The sequence below is a fragment of the Crocuta crocuta genome, unplaced genomic scaffold, assembly GCF_008692635.1.
Source record: "Crocuta crocuta isolate KB4526 unplaced genomic scaffold, BGI_CrCroc_1.0 scaffold190, whole genome shotgun sequence".
NCBI classification, from domain to species: Eukaryota; Metazoa; Chordata; class Mammalia; order Carnivora; family Hyaenidae; genus Crocuta; species Crocuta crocuta.
In genome coordinates this window covers 7,055,148-7,078,670 of record NW_027527955.1, presented here as the reverse complement: position 1 = coordinate 7,078,670, position 23,523 = coordinate 7,055,148, and the positions used below count along the sequence as shown (strand labels likewise).

At 41.7% G+C, this 23,523-nt stretch overlaps 1 protein-coding gene across 1 annotated transcript in view; it reads left to right on the top strand.

Moving 5' to 3' along the window:
- Positions 1-21,276, top strand: part of LHFPL6 (LHFPL tetraspan subfamily member 6) — a 246,405-nt gene extending 225,129 nt beyond the window's left edge. The window contains exon 3 of the mRNA XM_077752663.1: positions 20,123-21,276. Within this exon, the coding sequence (XP_077608789.1) occupies positions 20,123-20,241 (119 nt within the window). The 3' untranslated portion in view covers positions 20,242-21,276. The remainder of the gene's footprint in view (positions 1-20,122) is intronic.
- Positions 21,277-23,523: the final 2,247 nt, after the last annotated feature.

Sequence of the window (23,523 nt, the reverse complement as noted above, 5' to 3'; positions counted from 1 at the left end):
ACATATAAAAAACATAAGCAGGCCTGTAAGAAAAAACCTCATTAGCAGTTATTTTTTCACATGACTTACAAGGAGCCGTTCCAAAGAGTCATGCACATTTTTAAGAGTGATTTGCCTTTTCGCTAAATAGCCAAGACTGAACAATTTTTTAAGTTCTTTCTGGGTTTTTGTTGTTGTTTTGCAAGAGTTTTATGTCACGCTGTCGGCAGTTATTCATTGCAGTTATTAATTACGCCTTTCTGTCCTTATTCCCTCACTTCTAATTTGTGTCCTTTCTAATCTAATCATGCATCCTCTTAAAATCACGGTTTAAAGGAACACAGTTCGACTCTGTTTCTGTGTACTGTGTGTCCCTGAAGTCCTGATTTTTCTATGCTCTGGACAGTGTTTTTTTTTTCTTACCTCCTGATTTGGGGTCACGTTTTGGATAGCGGAGAACGTCAGCTACGTGATACCCTGGATTATAAGCCACTTTGGCTTGGCAACTGGGTGTTTTGATGGCAGTGGTCAATGAGTTCAGTGTTACAGGAGCGCTTGTTCCGGGAATTGATGTCTCCAGATAATTCAAGGGTTCAAAGTGCATTGATAAGCCTCAGAGATTTGTGAGCCCACTGAGACTGTGTGCAAATTTGGTACGCCTATGTGCACATGCTGTTTGCTGGAGAGTTTTTCCAGCTTTTATATAGTATTCTTCAAATAGATTCCTGACATCTGGGGACTTAGAACCTCTGGTAAAACACATTTGGAAGTCTGATATTAGGAACCTGAGAAACTTGACCTCTAGACTTTACCTGCCAGCGATCCTCAAAAGCCCACTCCAGACCCCTGCCCAGAAGCTGGAAAGCCACTGAACCCTATTGACTTGATTTCACTAGCTATGGAAGTGTCAGAGGGATGTTGTAGGGGAAAACATCATACTTACACTAAGCATTATTGCAAATAGATACTCCCATATTCCAATTCTACATTGGGTTTTATTGTTTGGTTGGTTTTTTGGTTTTATTTTGGGTTTTGTTTGTGTGTGTGTGTGTGTGTGTTTTGTTTGTTTTTTGCTTTTTAAGAAGTCCGCTTTATTGAGATAGAATTTCCACACAGCAAAATTTACCAATTTTAAGAGTAAAATTCAAAGGATTTTGACAAACTTATGAAATCATGTAACCACCTCCAAAATAATAATATCGAACATTTCCATCACCCCCAAAGGATTCCCTCATACTTCTGCTTATTCTGTTTTGAAATACTATCTGTGAAAATGAATGTTCAACCATCCTGGTGAATTGAAGATGTTTCCACTCAGACTGCTAGCCAGTTCCACTGGTGCCACTAGTAGAAGACAATCGTTTAGCACGTCTCCAGAGCTCTTGGTTCTGAACTGTCTTGTCATAGATGTTTGTATGGTGAATAACCTTGAAAGATATTGAATCCTGCCAGAGCAGAGGACAGGTTTGTTTATTGTTTAGTATAATAAAGATAATGTCTCCCTCTGGGGCAAAGTTTGGGCAGATTTGTTTACAGCCCATTATAAAAAATTGGGGTCCTCTAAGCATGGGATTCCTCAACTGTGACCCAAATTCACTGAGTTTGCCACATCAGCCCCTGTGAGATGTGGGAGGCAAGGGGATGGATGCAAATGTGAAGCTCAAGCTGGTTGCTGTGCTGTTAATAATACATCTCTACATCTCTAATGTGGGAGTCTCTTGTCTTCTCCGGCATCTGTGAAATGGTGGCAGTTTAATGAGCTAGCTCGCAAGCACAGTAAAGTCTCAGATTCCTCAGGTTCTCGACAGCACTGGTATAATGCCTGTAATTCATACAAAAATACTTCAGGATAAACAGAGCTGTGTGAATCAGTTAGGGGTAGTTACAACTCAGGTACATCCTCCAGAACAGATACTCAAAGGCAGCTCATACAAGTGTTCTGTTATCTATATCCCAACCGACACCAGAAGCTTTATAGCCATGTCAGAAATGGATTTTTATTGGTGGAATTAGTATCTTATTAACTAGCATGATGAAAGTTAAACATGGATTCTTATCAGCGAGACTGTGGATTAACTCAAAGAGTTAAAGACACTCCCTATACTTACAGGAAGGGATATAACCATCCACCCTGCCTTTAGCCATTATTCTAAGTCTCCGTGATATTCAAACTCGCAAACAACCAGTTTTTCCTAGGCCCGGACCAGTCCACACTGGAAGCTTGGTCACAGCGCTGGAGCGGGCTCCCCAGGGGTCCTGCTCTGCCCAGCACTAGCTCGTTGGTTTCTGGGACCCGAGGCTAGGATTGTGTAGGGTTGTCAGCCAGGGAAGGGACAGTGGGACACTTGGGAACTTGGAGAAGTGGCTGTTTACCCACCAGTACAGAGAGGCACATATTTATTATTTTTGACAACTGGGGCCAGTTCACTAAAGCATTCCAGCTCTGCGTATAATGCCCCGAGGAATGGCAACCAAGGCCGAACATCCCTGAAAAGCTCCATTTCCAGTCTTTGTTTGGAGGACTTTTGGTTATGTGTTGCCACAGGGAATAGAGTCCTTCCCTGGAACATTGTGCCAGTGGTTCCTTCACGCAGACGGGTTATTTCCAAACACTCAGAGGATACAGAGCTAAGATTTAACCAGCTCCCAGAGCAGGCTGATGGACGACCTGGTTTGTGCCTGCTTTTGATAGCTCTTTGTTTAAGAAGTGTCTGTATGTGTGGCAGGATTTGGTCTGAGGCTTGCTTTCATTATAACTTGGACATGAGTTTGTAGGAGAGTGGCTCCCGGGCACCATCCCCCACACTTTTTCAGCAGTGACTATAATTTACCGGGAGAGTCTCAAGGTTGTGCTTGACCAAATTGGATTAGGCTCATCCCCTGCAGCCACCTTACACATAAGGAGGGATCATCCAGGGAAACCTCTTCAACGGAGGGCAGCTAACCAAGATCAAAGCTGCGCCGGCTGCAGCCCATTTCCATTTAACTAGGTACCGAGAGTATATTCAGAGGCTTCGTGGTGGCTGATGGAAACATGACAGACAAAGGGAAGAGGGCTGATAAAATGCCATCAGGCTGGAGTGCAGTGCCACTTCATGTAGGTTTGCTGGAAATTGGCTGCAGCCGCAGGCTACACTGAGGACCGGCAATTAGAGACAGTCTAGGTACCTTCACATGCCCTTTGGGGCCATTTATGAGTCAGAAGAGCAGAATCTGAGGTCATTCCAGCCCTTAGAAACAGCAATGATACAGAGCTAAAGGCTAACCTGTCACCATACACTGAAGAAAGCCCCACTGGTTATCTGAGCTTTCCCCACCTGGAGATCGGATTCTGTGTCAGTTCACAGCATGAGCGCAAAGGCCACCAGGGTACCTTGTGTATATAGAGCCAGTGTGTGTGCCTCATCACCTCAACAGTAGTGGTAAGTGAAACTTTTAGGATGGACTCCATGCTAAGGGGCAAGGATTAATAACAACCATGACAGTTGAGACTTAGCTGGCCAGACGGGACAAAGGGGAAACCATTTTTTATATGTAAATTGCACAAATGTGTGTATTAACGAAATTATTTACTGGACCACAGAACAGAGGCCCATTTGATTGGTGTGATCATAAGAATTCAGATGCCCTCACCCTACTTTTCTGATACTTAAACTGAGATTTGATTATACTTCTCGAAGCACCAGAGTGGCTTTGTTTTGGCCCTGCTTTGTGTTGTGGGAATGCTGTGTAGGCAAAACATCTTAGCCACCTGTTTCATGGTTACGTGGCTCTTACTGGAATTCAGGATGGGGTGCTGCAGGACCTGGAGTCAGTGTAGAGTTTCAGAGGAAGGCCCCTGAATGGATCTGGTTGGAAGGACGAACAAGGAGCAGGTGTGGCAGGATCAGGAACACCCCTGAAAGCCCAGGTGCGAGAGGAAGTGAGGCATGACACGTGGGCGGCCACACCACCAAAATACCGGAAGGGCTGTTTCTTAGATATTTCGGGATCCGTTTCTCTGATTGACCCATCTCTGCTCTGTTCTCTACCCCCACATAACACTGCTCTTGTTTTGTGATATTGCGACAAAATGTATGTAACATAAAATGGATCATTTTAACCATTTCTAAGTGTACGATTCAATGGCATTAAGTAAATTCACACTGTGGTGCAACCATCATCACTATCTATTTTCTGTTTCCAGAACCTTTTCATCATCCTAAACACCATCTGTACCCGGTAAACAATAACTCTCCATTGTCTTCTACTAACCACTATTTAACTTCCTGTCTCTATGAATTCCCCTATTCAAACCTCATACGCATGGACTCCTACAATATTTGTCCTTTTGTGTCTGGCCTTTTTAAATATTTTTTAAGGTTTATTGATTTATTTTGAGAAAGAGAGAGATCACAAGCAGAGGAGGGGCAGAGAGAGGGAAAGAGAGAGAATCCCAAGCAGACTCTGTGCTGTCAGTGCACAGCCCGACATGGGTCTCGAACCCACGAACTGTGAGATCATGACCTGAGCGGAGATCAAGAGTTGGATACTTAACTGACCGAGCCACCCAGATGCCCCAGTGTCTGGGTTTTTTCACTTAGCATAATGTCTAGGTTCATCCATGTTGTATAGCATGTGCTAGACGGTCATTCCTTTTTATGGCTGAATAATATTCCATTATGTGGATATACCACATTTTTTTCTGTCCTTCTAACCCTGCTCATTTTTTATCTAGAGTTGTTTTCACACTGGTGATTTATTTATATTGACATGAAATACACCTGTTCCCCTGGTTGTTGGTTTATCTACCCCCCACACACACACACACAATTTTATAATTATTTGCTTTTACTTTGGGAAGTTAACTTTCTAAGTACAGGTAGGTAATGATGTGATGTACATACTCATTATCCAAATAGGACTAGATTTTTGGTTAAGAATAACCCAGTGTCAGCACCCTGCTTTAGGTTTAAACCAAGAAACTCAAAATTATAAACAAAAGACTCTCCCTACTGAAGAAAACACATTCAAGAGACCCAGGAAGGTGACTTTGGTCACTGGCAAAATATAGGAGATGACCTATATCAAGGGTAAGCATGCCATGTGACAAATATGTCCTGCTTGTTTTTTCAGTAAGTTTTATTGGAACATAGCCATGCTCATGCATTTACTTAGTGTCTATGGCTGCTTTTTCTAAAACTTTATTTATTTAGAGAGAGAGAGTGTGAAGAAGAGGGGAAGAGAGACAGAGAATCCCAAGCAGGCTCCGAGCTGTCAGCACAGAGCCCAGTGCGGGACTTGAACTCATAAACCTGATCATGGCCTGAGCCAAAATCAAGAGTCAGACACTTAACCAATTGAGCCACCCAGGCTCCTCTCAATGGCTGCTTTTGACCCAAAATATTTACGATCTGGCTCTTTTCAGAAAAAGATTGCCAAGCCTTGCTGTATATGATCCTTCTCTAGTGTCCTTTTTCTCTAAAATCTGTGATGCTGTGAGGTGCTAGGTGGGAGGAGGAGGAGTGAAGGAAGGGTAAAGTCACAAGGACACAGAAACAAAGTCCCGGTTGTCAAATTGCCTCCCAGGTAACACAAAGCCTCCTGCCATCCCTCCCCACCACAGCTGAGCGCAGCGGACCGCAGCCAGCAAAGCAAACAGCCTGCTAACTCCACCTGCGTGAAGAGGACATGCTAGCATTAATGATGAAATAGTGTGAACCGGTAAGTGAGGGGCGTATGTGTGCGGAACACACGTGTCCCGGTGAGGAAGACAAGGAGCGTTGACTCCATCTCTTCTAGGAAGCGCCAGGCAGAAGACCCAGCAGCAAGGAGGCACAGATCGCTTCTCCTCCACAGAGCGCCTCCAGGCCCGGGCTTATAGATAGTCCCCGTGGGAAGCACCACTTGCCACGGAAGGAAAGGGGCTTTTCCAGCTGATACCTAGATTTGACCCAAGCCAAGCAGATGCTCGATGAGAGAAACCTACAGGCGTTCTCTGTGCCAGCAGCGTCGTCGCTGGCAGCGCCAGCTGGGAGTGTGTGCAGCAGGTCAGCAGGTCAGGGGGATGCACGGTCAGGACAACGGTCAGGAACTCAGCCTGCACAGGACACAGGCTTTTTCACACGTCAAGCCTTGTCAAGGACCAGTGCGTCACACCTCCGTTTCTGTGTCCTTGTGACTTTACCCTTCCTTCACTCCTCCTCCTCCCACCTAGCACCTCACAGCATCACCGATTTTAGAGGAAAGGGACACTGGAGAAGGATCCTGTGCAGCAAACGGTACATCTGCACCTGCGTGCCGCACACATACGTCCCTCACTGACTGGTTCACGCTGCTTTAAGATGAATGCCAGAATGTCGTTTTTATTTAGGCGGAGTTAGCAGGCTGTTTGCTTTGCTGGCTGTGGTCCGCTGTGCTCAGCGGTGGTGGCCGGGATGGCAGGAGGCTTTGCGTTACACGGGATGCAACTTGAGGGCAGGGACCCCCCCAGATACTCCACTGAGTGCTGTGCTCAGCAGAGCAATGTGTGCAAATGGAGTGGAAGAGGGTGAATGCATATTTACATGAGGCAAATGACACAATAAAAATTGCCGTCAGTTCTCATTTTGTATGCTGTATGACCAACATACTTATTGAGTTCCTGCCCTTTATATTTACAAGCATAAAAGTCTCCTAGTCATTTTATAGATGTATGTACGTGTATGTGTATATTTATTTATATTTTTATATATGTGGGTGTATGTATACATACATGTATATAGACATAAATTTCTATATTTGTTTAATTTTGACTTTGAAAGGAGCTCAGATTTATAGAAAAGTCACAAAAATAGAGCAAAGAATTCTCATATACTCTTCTCTGATTTCCTTTAATATTAAGTTTTATGTTAGCTTTCTCAGTCTCTCCCAGCCTCCTTCTCTCTTCTCTCTCTCTGATATGATGATCCTCCGACCCTAGACATTTCTGTCTATATTTTAGATGTAGAATTATGCATATGAGAAATGGAATTCATTTGCTTTTCTCATAATGGGTATTGCTTGTTCTGGATTTTATTTCTGCCTTGTGGTTTTCTGTTTGCAGAAAACAGCAAACACAAACAAGTATTTAAACTCTCCAGATGCTCAAAAAAAAAATATGCTTGTTGTCCAAACCGACAGTGTAATAGTGAAACATATTGAGATTTTAGGAAAGAAGGTGTTACTAGTAATAGTAATAACAGTAACTAGCCATGTCTTTTGTCCCTGATGTATGATTTGGGCTCAGCTACTGAACTCTAGGTCAAGTCTGGCTACCGTTCTCAGCATCTGGCCCTTTTGCAAGTGAGCAGCTGTATGGGCGTGAGAGTCCGGATACATATTTTTGGCTAAGTCTCTAAAAGGGTGAGGGCTGGCACCATTTCCTTGGAGGACAGCACATAGTACTTAGGCAAAACTCTCCTCTTTTCTTCAACTCCTCACCCTAACGGTCTAGCTAAAACATTTCCATGGGGACAACAGAGATACAACCGAGCAAGTTAAAAGTATGACTTTTTATAAACATTTTGGGGAGATTCCAGAAGAGCAATTTATACCATGGAATAGAACTAATTTGCATTTCAGAAAGGTCTCTTCCCCTACAGTCTGGACCCCCTGTAGCACGTGCGCATCACAAGTCCTCTGGGGAGCCCTCTCCTCGCGCTTTCTGCTCTGGCTGCAGAATGGATGAAGCTGAACTGGATAAGGTTCACAAGACTGGCATATACCTTCCCTATCAGAACTTTCCGTAACATACCTCTTCAGACATGGTGCTGTTATGGGCTCGTTCTAGCTGCATGTCTTATCTTTTCCAGAGAGTAAATAGCTGCTCCCCTTGACACACGTGGTTATGAAAATAGTCACTGATTGGGGCGCCTGGGTGGCTTAGTCAGTTAAGCGTCCGACTTTCGCTTAGGTCATGTACTCGTGGTTCGTGAGTTCGAGCCCCGCGTCGGGCTCTGTGCTGACTGCCAGCTCAGAGCCTGGAGCCTCTTTCGGTCTGTGACTCCCTCTCTCTCTGACCCTCCCCTGCTCACGCTGTCTCTCTCTCTCCTAGAAATAAATAAAACATAAATTTAAAAAAAAAAAAAAAAGTCACTGATGCCATAGCTTGAGTGTGTCGGTCCTTACCAATGGGCATGGCTGCATTTTATAGTCTTTTATGTGTGTGGGGGAGGGGAGGGGTTTAGGTTCTGATCCAACTTGTTTGTTTGCTTGCATTTTATATTCTGAGTAGCATCCTGGTTAACACTGTGGGGAAAGTAGGGCAAACAGAGAAGTTGGGGGATCTTTTAAGACATTTCTTGTCCCCCTTTTTTTTGTTGAAGTGGGTCCAGTGCTCAGAGCTAGATGATCATTCATTGAGGCATACTCTGTGTGGGGTGTGGAAAAGGTCTCATTCAACCTCCAGAGAGCTCAAATCCTACTGTTCAGTATCCTGAGGGCAGAACAGGTAGAAAGATATAGTCAGCTTACTATGTTTGAGACAAGAGCTACAGTCCTTGAGGAGAAACCCTGGGCTTGTCCATTGAGATGCTGCCCTGGAAATTTAGGGCCCATGAACATGGCCATCCCTTGCTAGCACACTATGGGACATTCACTGCTTAGGATTTGACGTTTTCTACCAGTACACAAACTCCCCACTATCTATTCTTGTTCTGTTTTAAAATTTTTAATGTTTCTTTTTGAGAGACAGAGAGAGAGAGAGAGAAAGCATGAGCAGGGGAGGGGCACAGAGAGAGGAAGTCACAGAATCTGAAGCAGGCTCCAGGCTCTGAGCTGTCAGCACAGAGCCTGACGCAGGGCTTGAGCTCATGAGCCGTGAGATCATGACCTGAGCCGTAGTCAGACACTCAACCAACTGAGCCACCCAGACGCCCCCACCCCTGTCCCCACACTATCTATTCTTTGGGGAAGTGCTAATGGGGGACATTCCAGATATCCGATTGCACCGGTCCCCAGGGACCACACAGAGTACAATATAAATGGCGCCCTGGAGCTGTGTATAGAACTGCCCTGAGAAGCAGTGTGAGTTTATACTTCCAGTAATAAACAGATGGAGACACGCATGGGAGCTTAAGAAAGAGCCACACCTTATGTACTTTCTTCCTTCAGTCTTTTTACCTCCTTTTTTATTGTTTTTTTTTTTATTTTTTTAATGTTTATTTATTGTTGAGAGAGAGAGAGAGAGAGCAGGGGAAGGGCAGAGAGAGGGAGACAGACTCCGAAGCAGGCTCCAAGCTCTGTGCTGACAGCAGCAAGCCTGGCTCTGGGCTCGAACTCACGAACCGTGAGATCATGACCAGAGCTGAAGTCGGACACTTAACTGACTGAGCCACCCAGGCACTCCCAGCTCTACATTTCTAAGCCAGCAACCGGAGTTTGGTTGTTCTCTTCTCTTTTCAGACACAGGACAAGTATCATTTTAACCACTTGTTCCATTAAACATTTCAATTAAAGCTTTTGTATCTTTTAGGCCAAAGGTTTAAAACTTGTTTCTTTTTTACTAGTGGTGCCTTGTTCAGTAACTTCACAAAAGAACAAATGGATTCTTTTTGTTCTTGTTTTTTTTTTAATGCATATGCAGACAAGATGGTCTGAATGTGAAGAGACATGAAGGAATTTATTCAAGAAGAGAAAGCCCGATCAAACTTGTGTCCGTGATATTTAAGAGGACAAAAGCTTTTGTCTCTCCACTGATTCTTCCCTCCCTCATTATTTATAAAGCAAAAAAGGTGAAGTCAAAAATATCTACTTCTTTGCTTCACAGCCTTCTTTGTATTTATACCTTACCAAGGTGAAAAAAAAATTTTTTTTAATGTTTTAATGTTTATTGAGTTTTTGAGAGACAGAGAGGGAGCGTGAGCAGGGGAGGGTCAGAGAGAGGAATCCGAAGCAGGCTCCAGGCTCTGAGCGGTCAGCGCAGAGCCCCACTCAGGGCTCTGACTCGAACCGTGAGATCATGACCTGAGCCAAAGTTGGCCGCTTAACCAACTTACCCACTAATGTGGTGAAAATTTTAAAATATCACAGAGGAAAGATAGTCCGCCTTGATAAATGAAGTCAGTTCTCTTATTATACTTGGACCCTGGCACTCATGGCCACAAGGCTGGGGAACTTAGCAGCGACCTAGTGAAGAAAGAAGTATGCTAGGAACTGGTGGGGCTCAGCTTCAAACGCAGAGCACGGGAAGGCCCAGCGCTCCTGGAGTGTTGTATCAGGCGGCGTCGGTGAGAGGGCGGGGCTGCTGAGCTACTGCGCTTTGTGGTGCTGGAGCGACACCGGACGGTGCGCGGCACTGTGGCTGAATCTCTGGGTAGGACTGAGGATGACGTGATGGCTCCTGACCAACCGCTGAGGGTTTACAAGCAGACAGTAGCTCACGAAGGGATCTGGAGTGTGCCCAGGGCTTGGACAGAGTCAGGGAAGGGTCAAAACACCTAGTTTGGGGGCTTGTGCATAGCCAGGTTCACACTGAGGAAGAATCAGTTGTCTGAATTCATCAAGCAAGCTCATTGGGCTCCAGCTCCCCACATTCTCTAGAAGGGATGGTGTTGCCCCAAGATGCTGGTTTGGTTCCATCACCTCAGGAATTGGATGCCAAATCAGCCAGAGGCAGGCCTTTAATAACTAGAACCACCCTGCAAGGTGGACGCAATGATGTGGAGTCTTCTAAGAAGACCCATAAATTCAGCAGACTAAAATATCTTTTATTTCTCCCTGGCATGGAAATTCTAACAAAGTACTGTCTAACAAATGGGAAAAGTACACTTGACATAGCTCATCCTAATACATTCTCTGAGCACTGGAGAAATTTCTGGAGTCAGTTTGACCCAAGTTCATGTTGAAGCTTTACCATCTATTTGAGATACTAGGCAAGTTACTTTCCTTGCATGTAACTCAATTTCTTCATCTTCACAAAGGGAATCATGTGGGGAAAATATAAACAGATTTGCTTCTCTAACTTCTGGGAAACATGGGAGGCAAAAATGATTAAGCAAGTTGCCACTTGTAAACTGTTCAGTGCCTGGCTCACAGTCTATCTACATAACAGCTGTTAATATAATGATTGATTTTGGATTTCTGTTCTCCACCCAAGTGCATTGTCTGATACTCATTCATGCCACGAACACAGATCAATCGTCTGCTGTGGTCCAGGCATTTTACTGAGCACCAAAATACCAAAGTAGAGCAGGAAGACACAGTGAGACGTAGTAGGCTCTGAAATGTTAATGGGACCGATTATGAAAAAAGCCGAGGTTAAACTACAATTTCCTCAAAAGATGAAAAGATCTCTGGAATTCCGTGGTTGCTTGTAGTAAGGCTGGATTCTTTGTACTTTTTCTTCTGTCTCTATTGCTAACAAGAGCTGCACCAAAAACTGACTTGAGCCTCCCCACAAAATCAGCCACACCTCTCCCACCCCGTCTCCTCTTCCAGTCTGCCCTGGAATGCCGCCACAGCGTCTTTTTCCATTGAGTTGGCAGGTGGCTGTGGTTTGCTGCTTTCTGTCCCATTAACCTCTATTTTATCTGTCAAGAAGAGTATTCCCCATTGTTGAAAGCAGCAATTTGCCAACCAAGCTTAGAGTCCTGTTTGATGGAGCATTACAGAGAGCAAAAGGGAGAGTTTAAACAGATTTGCTTCTCTAATTTCCTGAAAGGATCACAGACAAAACTTGCCCTCTAGTAAAATGCTTTTTGTTCGCATTATAATAACATGCATTTATTGCCATGACAGGGGAAGAGAGAGGCCACAGAAGAATGGTCCTGAATTTCCTGATTTCATTTAGTCCTGTTACTACTCATGGACTACTATGTTGTTTCACATATAATGTCCCTGATAGCCTAATGTCCTCAAAAAGACTTTTTCCTCTTATTATTATAAAACATGGTGCTAAGTTCTTATTATTGAGCATGTGGGTTTAAACAATGTAATCTTGCTCAAAGAGAAAAATAATCTACTTTTCCTTTTCCTTTGGAGAAGTTCAAGGTACAGTGTGTCTGCTGTGCAAGATTGGAAAATCACAGAACTCTCACGAACTCTAGATGTTTTGTATTTATATTTATGTTTCATGAAAAAATTCCCTCTTATATCTGGTTGATTTCATCCAATTGAACTTCTTCAAAACATACGTGTAGTATATACAAGGGATGGCTTCAAAATAATGCAAGTGATATGAGCGATCCTTGAGCATTGGTCTTACCAGAACAAACTTTATTAGACCGAAGACCCTATCTGTCTTGTTCACTGCTGGGTCTCCAGCTTGTATAACATCGCAACACATATAATAGGTGCTCAAGATTTACTGGTTAATGTTGAATACCATACAATTCCACCTACCAGTACAGATGAAATTTCTGGAGAAGAAGTTTTTAGGCTTCGAACTCTCAAACTCTGGAGGTGGTCATAACCCATCCCCATCTCTTGTTTATACCCAAGATGGCATTCATTTCTTCTTAAGCTGTACTTTTACCAAGACCTAAATCTGCCTATGTTTCTCCATTTCCCAGCCCCTAGTGCAAGTACACTCTTCCCTGGCCTCCCGCATTTCTGCTTGGCTTGCTTCTGCTCTTCTTCCAGGTCTCAGCATAAATTTCACTTCTAACTTAAGATTCTCCTACACTGACCACACTCTATTAAGATCCCTTGTGATTTGCTGTCTTAGCATCCTGAATTTCTTTTCTTCAAAGCACATATCACAATTATCATTATATAATTACATAATGACTGTTTAGTACTTGACTAGGCAATAGCTCCTTGATAGCAGGGACTGTATCCCTCTTGTTTCCAACATGATATTCAGCACCCAGTGATCCTCAGAGTGGGCACTATTATTTATAAGTATTTGTTGAACTGATGAGTGACTTGAAGGAGAGAGGGAAAGAGGAAGAATGGGAAGAAAGGAATCAAGGAGTAAGGAATCAGGGATTAGATGGCTTAGTGTTTCTTTAGATTTGCCTAAATCCTATTGACACATCTTGATTTTACCAGATTGATTCCCACAATTTCCCGCTTCTCAAAAGATGTGTGTGTGTGTGTGTGTGTGTTTATGTATGTTTTTGTATATTCTTATGAGGGTAGTTTGATGGGCTGGCTATATTTCTGAATAATCCAGAATGCCAGAATAAATCCATATTGATTTAATGGTTCTGTATTTTATGAATTACTTGGTGATTGAAAAGTACTTGGTAAATGAAAACCTTCATATCTGAAATGGAAGAATATTTTCTTTTAGATCACACTGAACATTAGTTGCTTATTTCGGATCTGAGCCAGTTGCTGAATTTAAATCACAAAATGTCTAGATTACACACATAAATCTGTACATATGAGTAATTAGTGGCATTATCTGATGACATTCTCAAACATTTTCTTTTCCCATGGTACACTTTTTAAGTAACTATTTAATTTCCTTCCTATTTTCTTTTTTTTAAGTTTACTTATTTATTTTGAGATAGAGAGAAAGAGAGGGGAAGAGTGTCAGGGAGGGGCAGAGAGAGTAAGAGAGATTCCCAAGTAGGCTCCAAGCTGCCAGCATAGAGCCCTACGCAGTGCTCGATCCCACATACTGTAAAGATCATGACCTGAGCTGAAATCAAAAGTCAGACACTCAAATGACTGAGCCACCGAGGTGCCCCTCTTTCTGTTTTCATCTGTTAGACAGCTGGTTTGATGAGCTGACTACATGTTTTATGACACAAACAAGAAGGACTCCAGAAACATAAAATTATTGAAAATGAGACATACGCACGTACAAGACATGGAGTTGGATTTGCACACCCCACCCCCCAGAAGACAGTGGTATGGGGTGAGTGTGAGACTCGTGGTGCTGAAGACTTTATCTCCACAGGCAGAGGCTTAACCACCCCAGCCACCTAACAATCCACAAGAGCCCTGCCATCCACTGAAAGACCCAGTGGGGAAATGGGAAGTAAAGCAGTGAAGGAGTAAACAGCAGACAAGAGTGAGATTTCAGGTGAGGTCCCAGCCGCAGCCTCAACTCACTGGGACTCCAGAACACTCGTTCCACTGTAGAATTTGTCCCACCTGGAGGCAAGAAAGCTGGCTTTCATACTCCTGCAGACATTGGCTACTTGCCACACCAGAGGGCACTTAAGCTGTCTGAGATTTGGGACACCGTGACTCCAGGCTCCTTGGTCCTCTGAAGAAGGTCGCAAGGGTAAACTCTTAGGAGTAGAGCACAGTTAGAAGCTAAGGGCGAGACCCTAGCACCAACTAAGGGGTATTAAGGAATTGGGTGGAATATCTACAACATCTGCTACCAGCCTTGACAGTGAAGAGCCCCTTAAGTTCAACCCCTGCTAGTCTGTTGACTTCCATGGAGAAAAAAAAAAAAATTATGCTCTCTCTCCTGGGTCCTCAATAGTCAATCCTTTAGTGGCTTCTTTTTCATCTTTATTTAATATATATGACTACTGTCACATGGACTATTTTTAAAGAATTGCCCTCACCAGTTCCTTTTCTTGAATAAGTGTCTGATAATTAATAAAGAATTGTGTACTCTGCTTTTCATGTTAGGTCATGGAACTGTGTGTAGGTCAATACCTTGTTATTAATGAACAATTGATTGTGTTCCATATTATGGGCCCTTGGCTGAATGGATGGCCTACAAATTTTGCTGACTTCTTGAAGGGTTCTAAAGCACTTGCCATCTCTCAGCTACCTATTAATTCTCCCTCCTAGATTTATTTAATCCAGCTAAAGAATAATTCAAAATGGAGATTATTCCCAAGATTTACAAATAGAGATTTTTACCCCAGCTACATTCGTGGACAGTTATCAGAAAATTTGGCCCATGAAGGGGGGACTCTGCTACATATTCTATATATCAGTATTAATGGAGGTCATTGTGCCAGTGAGTCCTACCCCGAGGTAGAGATGTTATCTTTCAGGATATATTATCCTGTTAAATTTAACACACTCTGTATGAGGCTATAAATGCTATAAAGTTGGTTTGGGAACGCCTCTCCAAAAGTTCTGTGCCAAAACAGGACTAGAGTTATTCTTGTAATAAAATCCCGGATTTACTCTGTTTTTCAGGGACTAGCTGTTTGCCTACTTTGATTCCTTTCTTTCCATTTTTCTTTTACCTTGCCTTTCATTCAACTTATTGGCGAGTGACTATTATGAACCAGGCACTGTTGTAGGGATAGAGTAGGGGAGAAAATATACAAAGGTTTCCCCTAATTGAAACTTTCATTCTAGTGGAAGAGGCTGAAATTACACACACACACACACACGGTATTTACAAACCATGGGAAGTGCTACAAAGGCAATAAAGGGAACAGAGTGACTGATGAAGCAGGTAGGGGGTGGGACATACCTTTACAGAGGTGCCATTTCAGAAAGAGTCAGCTCTCTAATGATCTGAAGTAGAACTTTCTGGGTAGAGGGAATAATGAATGTGAAGCACCAAGCCAGCAGCAAGCCTGGTGAGGTCCAGAGAAGGCAGCCATTGTGTCCAGAAAGAAGACAAAAGGACCTTGGTCATGAGAGTTGAGGAGTGGGCAGATATCAGCTCATGCAAGGCCTCAGAGGCCTCTGAACAAGACTAGATGCTTGACAGTCCTTTAGAAAATTTCAGGTAAGTCAGTGTCTTAACATGATTTGTTTTTAAAAAGATAGTTGCCTGCTTTGCTGTTGGTGATACCATCAGTGGAAGCACGGAGATGGGAAAGCAATGACAGCAGAATGCTGCAGGCATTTGAGGAACGGTAACACAGGATAAATTTGGGAGAGAAGCAAAGGACTCGCCACTTATTAAGGGCAAGTCTTCAGGCAGGTTAGTGCAATTTTCTTGGCTTCAGTTTTCCCATCTGAATGTACGTATCACATCATGTTCTTATGAAGATTAAATGCATTAATATTTACTCCATGTAAAGCTCTTTTAATAATTTGGAGCAAGTACCAATCAATAATGCTCACAATTTTTAACTGGTTATTTTTATTAGATATAATAAACATAGGTTGAAGACTGAACATAGCCTATTGTCTGTGTATGTAGGCAGTGCACTCATGAGATGGAGATCCTCAATTTAATCTTGCCGCTATTGCATTATGGTGACCACAAGCTGATGACTCACTTAGCTTAGCTTTGCCTGACCACAGCTTCTTTTTAAAAAAATTTTTTTCTTAATGTTTATTTATTTTTGAGAGAGACAGAGTCTAAGTGTTAAAGGGGTAGAGAGAGTGGGAGACACAGAATCCCAAGCAGGTTCTAGGCTCTGAGCTGTCATAACGGAGCCTGACACGGGGCGCAAACTCACAGACCCACAAGATCATGACCTGAGCTGAAGGCAGCTACTTAACCAACTGAGCCACCTAGGTGCCCCAAGAGTTTTATAGTTCTGTGTGTTACATTTAGGTCTGTTATCTAGTTTTAGCTAATTTTTGTGAAGACTGTAGGCTCCATGTCTATTTATTTATTTATTTATTTTGCATGTGAATGTCCAAATATTCCAGCACCATTTATTGAAAAGACTGTTTTTGCTTCATTTTAATGCCTCTGCTCCTTTGTTAAACATCAGTTAACTATATCTATAAGGGTCTATTTCTGACCTGTCTATTCTGTTCCATTGCTCTATTTGTCTGTTTTTTCATCAATACCACACTGTTTTGATTACTGGAGATGTATAGTAAGTCCTGAAGTTGAGTAGTATCAGTCCTCTAACTGTGTTGAACTTGGCTGTATTTTGTTCAATATTATGTTGGCTATTCTGAGTCTTTTGCCTGTCCATACAAACTTTAGAATAGGTTTGTCAATATCCCCAAAATAACTTACTGAGATTTTTTTTTTAAATAGGATTGCTTTGAATCTATAGACCAGTTTGGGAGGGACTGACATCTTGTTACTATCAAGTCTTCCTATTCATGAACATGGAATATTTCTCCACTTATTTAGTTCTTTGATTTTGTTCATCAAATCAATTTTGTAGATTTCCTCATATAGATCTTGTACATGTTTTATTAGATTTATGCCTAATTATTTCACTTTTGGGGGTGCTCATGTAAATGGTATTATCTTTTAAATTTCAAATTTTACTTTTTCATTGCTGGTATATAGGAAGTGATTGACTTTTGTATATTACCCTTATATTCTGCAACCTTGATATAATTTGCTTATTAGTTCCAGGAGTGATGTGTGTGTGTTTGGTTGGTTGGTTGGTTGATTTTTTGTGGATTCTTTCACATTTGCTATAGAGACAGTCATGCCATCTACAAACAAAGACAGTTTTTTTCTTCCTTCCCAATCTATATTTCCTTTTCCTGACTTATCACGTTAGTTAGAACCTTCAGTAAAATGTTGAAAAGGAGTTTCTTACTGAAGTTTAATGATAACCATATCTAAGCAGTTTCATCAAGATCATTGAAATGGCAATCACTTGAAATTCTGAATTTCTTACAAGCCTAATAAAAATTTAATCTGAAAATAAAAAGCTTTAGGGGCGCCTGGGTGGCCTTCAGTTGAGTATCTGACTTGAGCTCAGATCATGATCTCCTGGTACATGGGTTCAGGCCCCCCATCAGTCTCTGTGCTGACAGCTTGCGCAGAGCCTAGAGCCTGCTTCATTCTGTACCTTCTTCTCTCTCTAACCCTCCTCCATTCATGCTCTGTCTCTCTCTGTCTCTCAATAATAAATAAATGTAAAAAAAATTTTTTTAATAAAAAGCTTTATATTTCTCACCATTAAGTATTATATTAGTAATAAATGTTTTAGATATTCTTTGACAAGTTGAGAAAGTTTCCCTCTATTCCTAGTTTACTGAGAATTTTTTTTTAATCATGACTGGTTGTTAGATTTTTGTTAAATCTTTTTTGGANGAGAAAGTTTCCCTCTATTCCTAGTTTACTGAGAATTTTTTTTTAATCATGACTTGTTGTTAGATTTTTGTTAAATCTTTTTTGGACTAGGGCGCCTGGGTGGCTTAGTCGGTTAAGCGTCCGACTTTCACTTAGGTCATGATCTTGCAGTTCGTGGGTTCGAGCCCCGCGTCGGGCTCTGTGCTGACTGCCAGCTCAGAGCCTGGAGCCTGTTTCGGTCTGTGACTCCCTCTCTCTCTGACCCTCCCTTGCTCACGCTGTCTCTCTCTCTCTCTCTCCTAGAAATAAATAAAAACATTAAAAAAAAAAAAGAAATCTTTTTTGGACCTACTGATATGATCATATGATTTTTTTTCTTTTAGTCTTTTGATGTGATACATTATATTAATTGACTTTTGAATGCTGAACCAGCCTTTTTTTATTTGGGATAAATCACACTTGGTTGTTGTATGATTCTTTTTATACACTGCTGAATTCGATATGCTAATATTTTGTTGAGAATTTTTTGTATCTTTGTCCTTAAGAAATAATGGTTTTTAGCTTCTTTTCTTGTAAGTTTTTGCAGTTTTGGTGTTAGGGCAATAATGGTTTCATAGAATGTTAATGAATTATGCTCTAAAATTTATTTCTTTTCTTCTGCTTTGAATTTAATTTGCTCTTCTTTTTCTAGTTTCCGAAGGCAGAAACTTATATTATTGATTTTGTATCATTCTTCTCTAATATCTGCTTCCGATGCTATACATTTCCCTCGAAGCACTGTTTTTATTGCATTCTATAAATTTTGATAAGTTGCATTTTCATTGTCATTTATTTCAAACTATTTTAAAATTTCTTTTGAGATTTTTTTCTTTGGCCCTGTGTTGTTTGGAAGTGTGTTGTTTAATCTCCATAGATTTTGGTATTTTCCAATGATCTGTCATTGATTTCTAGTTTAATTCCATTCCAATCTTATCTTTTTTTTTCAGCTTATTTATTTACTTATTTTGAGAGAGAGAGAGAGAAACAAAGCATGAGTGGGGGAGGGGCAGAGAGAGGAGAGAGTGAGAATCCCAAGCAGGCTGCACACCAGCACTGCATAGCCTGACGCAAGGCTTGAGCTCACGAACTGTGAGATCGTGACTAGAACCAAAGTCAGACACTTAACTGACTAAGCTACTCAGGCATTCCAATTTCTATTCTTTTCAATGTTTTAAGGTATGTAGTATGGGCCAGAATCTTAGTGTATTTTCCATGTGACCTTGACAAGAATGTGTATTCTGCTGTTGTTGATTAAGATAGTCTATAGACGTCAGTTATATTCAGTTGATTGATATCAACTATGTCCTTTTAGATTCTTTCCGCCTGCTGGATCTGTCAATTTCCAATACAGGGGTGTTGAAGTCTCCAACTAAGATAATGGACTTATCTATTTCTCCTTGAAATCTGTCAGCTTTTGTGTCATGTAATTTGATGCTCTGTTGCTAGGCACACACATATTACAGATTATTATGTCTTCTTGGAAAATCCACTCCTTAATCATTATGGAATCCCTTCTTTATTCTTGATAACTTTTCTTGCTTTGAAGTCTGCTGTCTGAAATGCAGACAGCTACTCAGGCTTTTTTTTTTTTTTTTTTTTTTTTTTACTAATTATACTTTTAGTATTGTGGGTGTGTTGTTATTACTATTAGTACCAATCCAACGGTGAGAGATCAGGGCCCATTTGAACTCTTTTCATTACATTCTCATTTATATGACATTTTAATTTAAAAATGAGTATTGACCCCAGAAGGATCTGGGAGTTTTTGTTCTTCAATTCAAAAGGTAGAGTGTGAGCCAGTTCTATATAAATAGCAGTATTCACTTCAGCATCATCCTTCAAATGGATCTCCTCCTCAGAGTGGCCTCTCTGCAGACGGACTGTGGCTACATTTTGGTTTTTTTCATTGTACATCCGAGTTTGGATGATTTCCATTAGAACTAATACTTTCATCTCCCCCATCCTGACGGCTGTCATTCCTCCTTTCCTTCAGCCAGAAGTGTGGGTATTGGTGGAAGAGACTAGGCTTCTGTCTTCTGAGCTAGCAGGAGGCATGGGCCTGAGGTCTTTCTGAAATGCACGCAACCATTCTGGCTTTCTTCGGTCTGGAGAGACCTTCCGGCACTTGTTATCATTCCATTTGAGCGCGTGGACCACATTTCTGATGGGTATTTCCGTTTTACTTCAGTGCGCCAAGAACATACATGTGGGGGGAAATAACAGAGCCACCTGTGAAACCATCCTGATCTGTGCCTGCTTTCTGTCCCTCTCCTGTGTCCCTAGGCAACTGTGAGATCGGCTGGGCGTACTATTGCACGGGAGCGGGTGCTGCCGCCGCCATGCTGCTGTGCACGTGGCTGGCTTGCTTCTCAGGCAAGAAACAGAAGCAGTACCCCTACTGAGATGGAGCCACCAAGAGCACACAGAGGAGGTGACAGGCCGAAGGGGCCCGGAGAGACCGAAATGTCCCGCTACTTTGGAAAGGTGGAGTAGTGGTTCTCATCCACACAGTGCTCATGAAACGAAACCCATTGGGATGATAACCATTATATAATGTCAAAGCGTCACGCAAGATTTGCAAAAGAAATGGAGAACGTGGAAGAACAGAGAAAAATGGACCAAAGGCTAAAACTATTGCAGGGTGTTGGATGTTTCTGTCCCACAGAGTATTGTTAATGTAGAACACATACACACACAAAACAAACCTATATATGCAAACAAGAGTTTTCGTTTTTGTGTGTGTGTGTGTGTGTGTGTGTGTGTGTGTTTAAGATGAGGACTCAGAGAATCAAAAGGGCTAGTAGAAACAGTATTACGTTGGGAAGCAGGAGAACCCACAGTTCCCTGTAGGTCATGGCGCTTCGGAAAGCACACACAGGCATACACATCCACACACACCCCCACACACCCCCACACCCAAACACAGACATTGTGGCACAGGCTGTATGGGAGGCTCAGCGTTGCATTACTCCTCTGTTTTCTTTTTATTACACACTTAAAATACAGTATTATCACTTTATAAAGCATACATTAAACCTAATAAATGGACCAATAAGCCACTCTATCAGTATTTTGTATATCCTGCATAAACTCTTCATGCCCTCAACCTGTTTTCAGTGTTTATAAAGACCTTTAGAGCTAAGCCTTTGTATTTCAATATTATTCAAAAATATGCAAGATTTCTTTGAGTAGCTTCTGCTGTGATATTCTTATGAACTAAAGGGGCAACTTCCTATCCACTATAGGAGAGAATTCGGTTGAAGGTGTGAGCGTAATGAGAGACATTTTCCAGTCATTAGATCTTGTTTTCTTTTGTCCATTATTGTACTGTGCTGTACCACATTTATTTCAATATTCATTTTGTATAAAAAAAAATTTTAAAGTGCTATTTTGTTTGTATTTGAAAAACTCTGTGAATAAATTCTCTTTGATCAATAGTTAAATGAGTCTTGGAGTGTTAATGCAGTTACTGAATTTACTTCTTTAATTTTCTAAATATAGCCTTTCAACTCCCACAGTCCCATAAATTTTCCCTTTGCTCCCAAGTTCTCCCATCAATTTTCTTGCTAATCACCCAGCTGGCCATTGTTCTTGGCCCACAAGGTATCAAAGGCAAAAGTTCCTGCTTTCCACTTAAATGAGTTGCAGCTAGAATTCTAACTATACTTTAAATCACGACCAAATTCTTATGAGAAAAGACTTTCAAGTCTATTTTGGCTTGGCTTTGAGAATATGGACAATATTTGGTCATGGTTTAGAGCAACGAGAGCCAGGTCATGGTTTGGGAGGTGTCGGGGCAACAGCCTCCAGGACCACGTCAGAGTCATGACCGGCAGGCAGCCTGTGACTTGCTGCCACTGCACCTTCAACACCGTGCTGTGTTTCTTTGATACTTCTGTGCCAGGGACAATTTTACACCACTGTCTTTTAGGGTTCTTCGTCATTTGAGAAAGATTATGTCACATGTCCGCTCTCGGCATAAAGTCTTGACCAAAGAGAAGGATATGGACCTTTTCAGCACTCCAGAACAGAACCAGCACTTTCAGGAGCGAAGATTGCATCCTGGATAATGGATATTTTATTAGGCAACGCTGAGTTATTGCGTCAAATCCTTAAAACTTCCATTTCAAATTAGTTTCTCATTTGTGTATTTTTTGAATCGGGGAATTGAGCATTCTGGTTATCTGTAACTATATTTTCTATTCTTTCTATAGATTTTTGTCAATTTCACTTGATTCTCTGAATGCCACACTTGTTTCTGGTTACTTGTAATCATCCGGCGGATTCATGCTGCCCTAGAAGAACAATATGAGAATCAGCCAATAAAATTCTGGACTTTCTACAGCTTTGTTGCTATGGAAAAAGTCATTTCTCCTCTCAAATGCTTAATTCATAATGAGCTGAATATCCTTTGATTGTGTCTCATTGTCCACTGAGCGGGGACTTCTCCACTTTGTGGTTTCCTGAGGAGAGGAGATTGCACTTTGCTTCCTCAGTGAGCCCATCATTTTCATTATTGCTGGTGCTTTTCAAATGTTTTTAACCACACCTTCCTGTCAGAATAGTATTATGACTTCTTAGCTCCCATTATCAAGTGGGAGTTCTCTGCAGAATTCATTAAGGTTATTTCTTGGAACGATTGAATGAGGACATGGCCATTTTTATGGGATCCGTATGATTTCAGAGGTCAGTGAACCTCGCTAAAATCAAAGCTGCCCCTCCAACGGGATGAGTCAAAAGGAAAACCCTTACACCTCAAGTCCTCACTAGTCATACATGCTTTTGGTTCGAGATGTTGCAGCATTACATGAGGAACATCAAATTTATTAAGAATTACCAAACAATTACATATACTTCTTTACCAAAAACTATCAGGATTCACTAAATAGTCATAACAGCAGCAATAATAAAACCCGCAACAGCTGTGTATTCGCAGGCTGCTTACTGATGTACACGTAAGGGGCAAAACCCTCCTTTTCCACAACCTCCTCAAGCTTCCCTGGCTTGCACAGGCTTGTGAGGTAAGTAGGGAGTTGCCTTTGCTTTCAGAAAACAACATACAAAAAAAAAGTTCCTTGATGGAATTGAACCAACTCTTCCAATTTTCAACACATTCACTTGTGCACTAGGGTAATAAATAGTTTCTGAGCATCTGCTTCTTGCTCAGTTTCCTGCTGGATGTAGAGGACTCTATAAAGCATGCCCCCTGCTCTCTAGTTGGCTCCAAGCTTGTGGGGGGGAAGGAAGAAGAAAATCAGTGATGACCATATCCTATGATGTCAAATGACTCTCAAGACAGGGAGGAATTTCCTCCCAGGTAAAGAATCCTGCACAGACAAAGTAAAAAGGCAAAGGAAAAGAAAGAGGATAAACTATAATTGTCTGCTCTTCAAAGGACATCATTAAGAAAATGCAAGGTGTGTCTGGCAAATGAATTTTTAAAAATGAGCAACTCATAATTTTAAGCAGGTCAAAAACTGAATGGAGTATGAAGGAAGAAGAAAATCAGTGATGACCATATCCTATGATGTCAAATGACTCTCAAGACAGGGAGGAATTTCCTCCCAGGTAAAGAATCCTGCACAGACAAAGTAAAAAGGCAAAGGAAAAGAAAGAGGATAAACTATAATTGTCTGCTCTTCAAAGGACATCATTAAGAAAATGCAAGGTGTGTCTGGCAAATG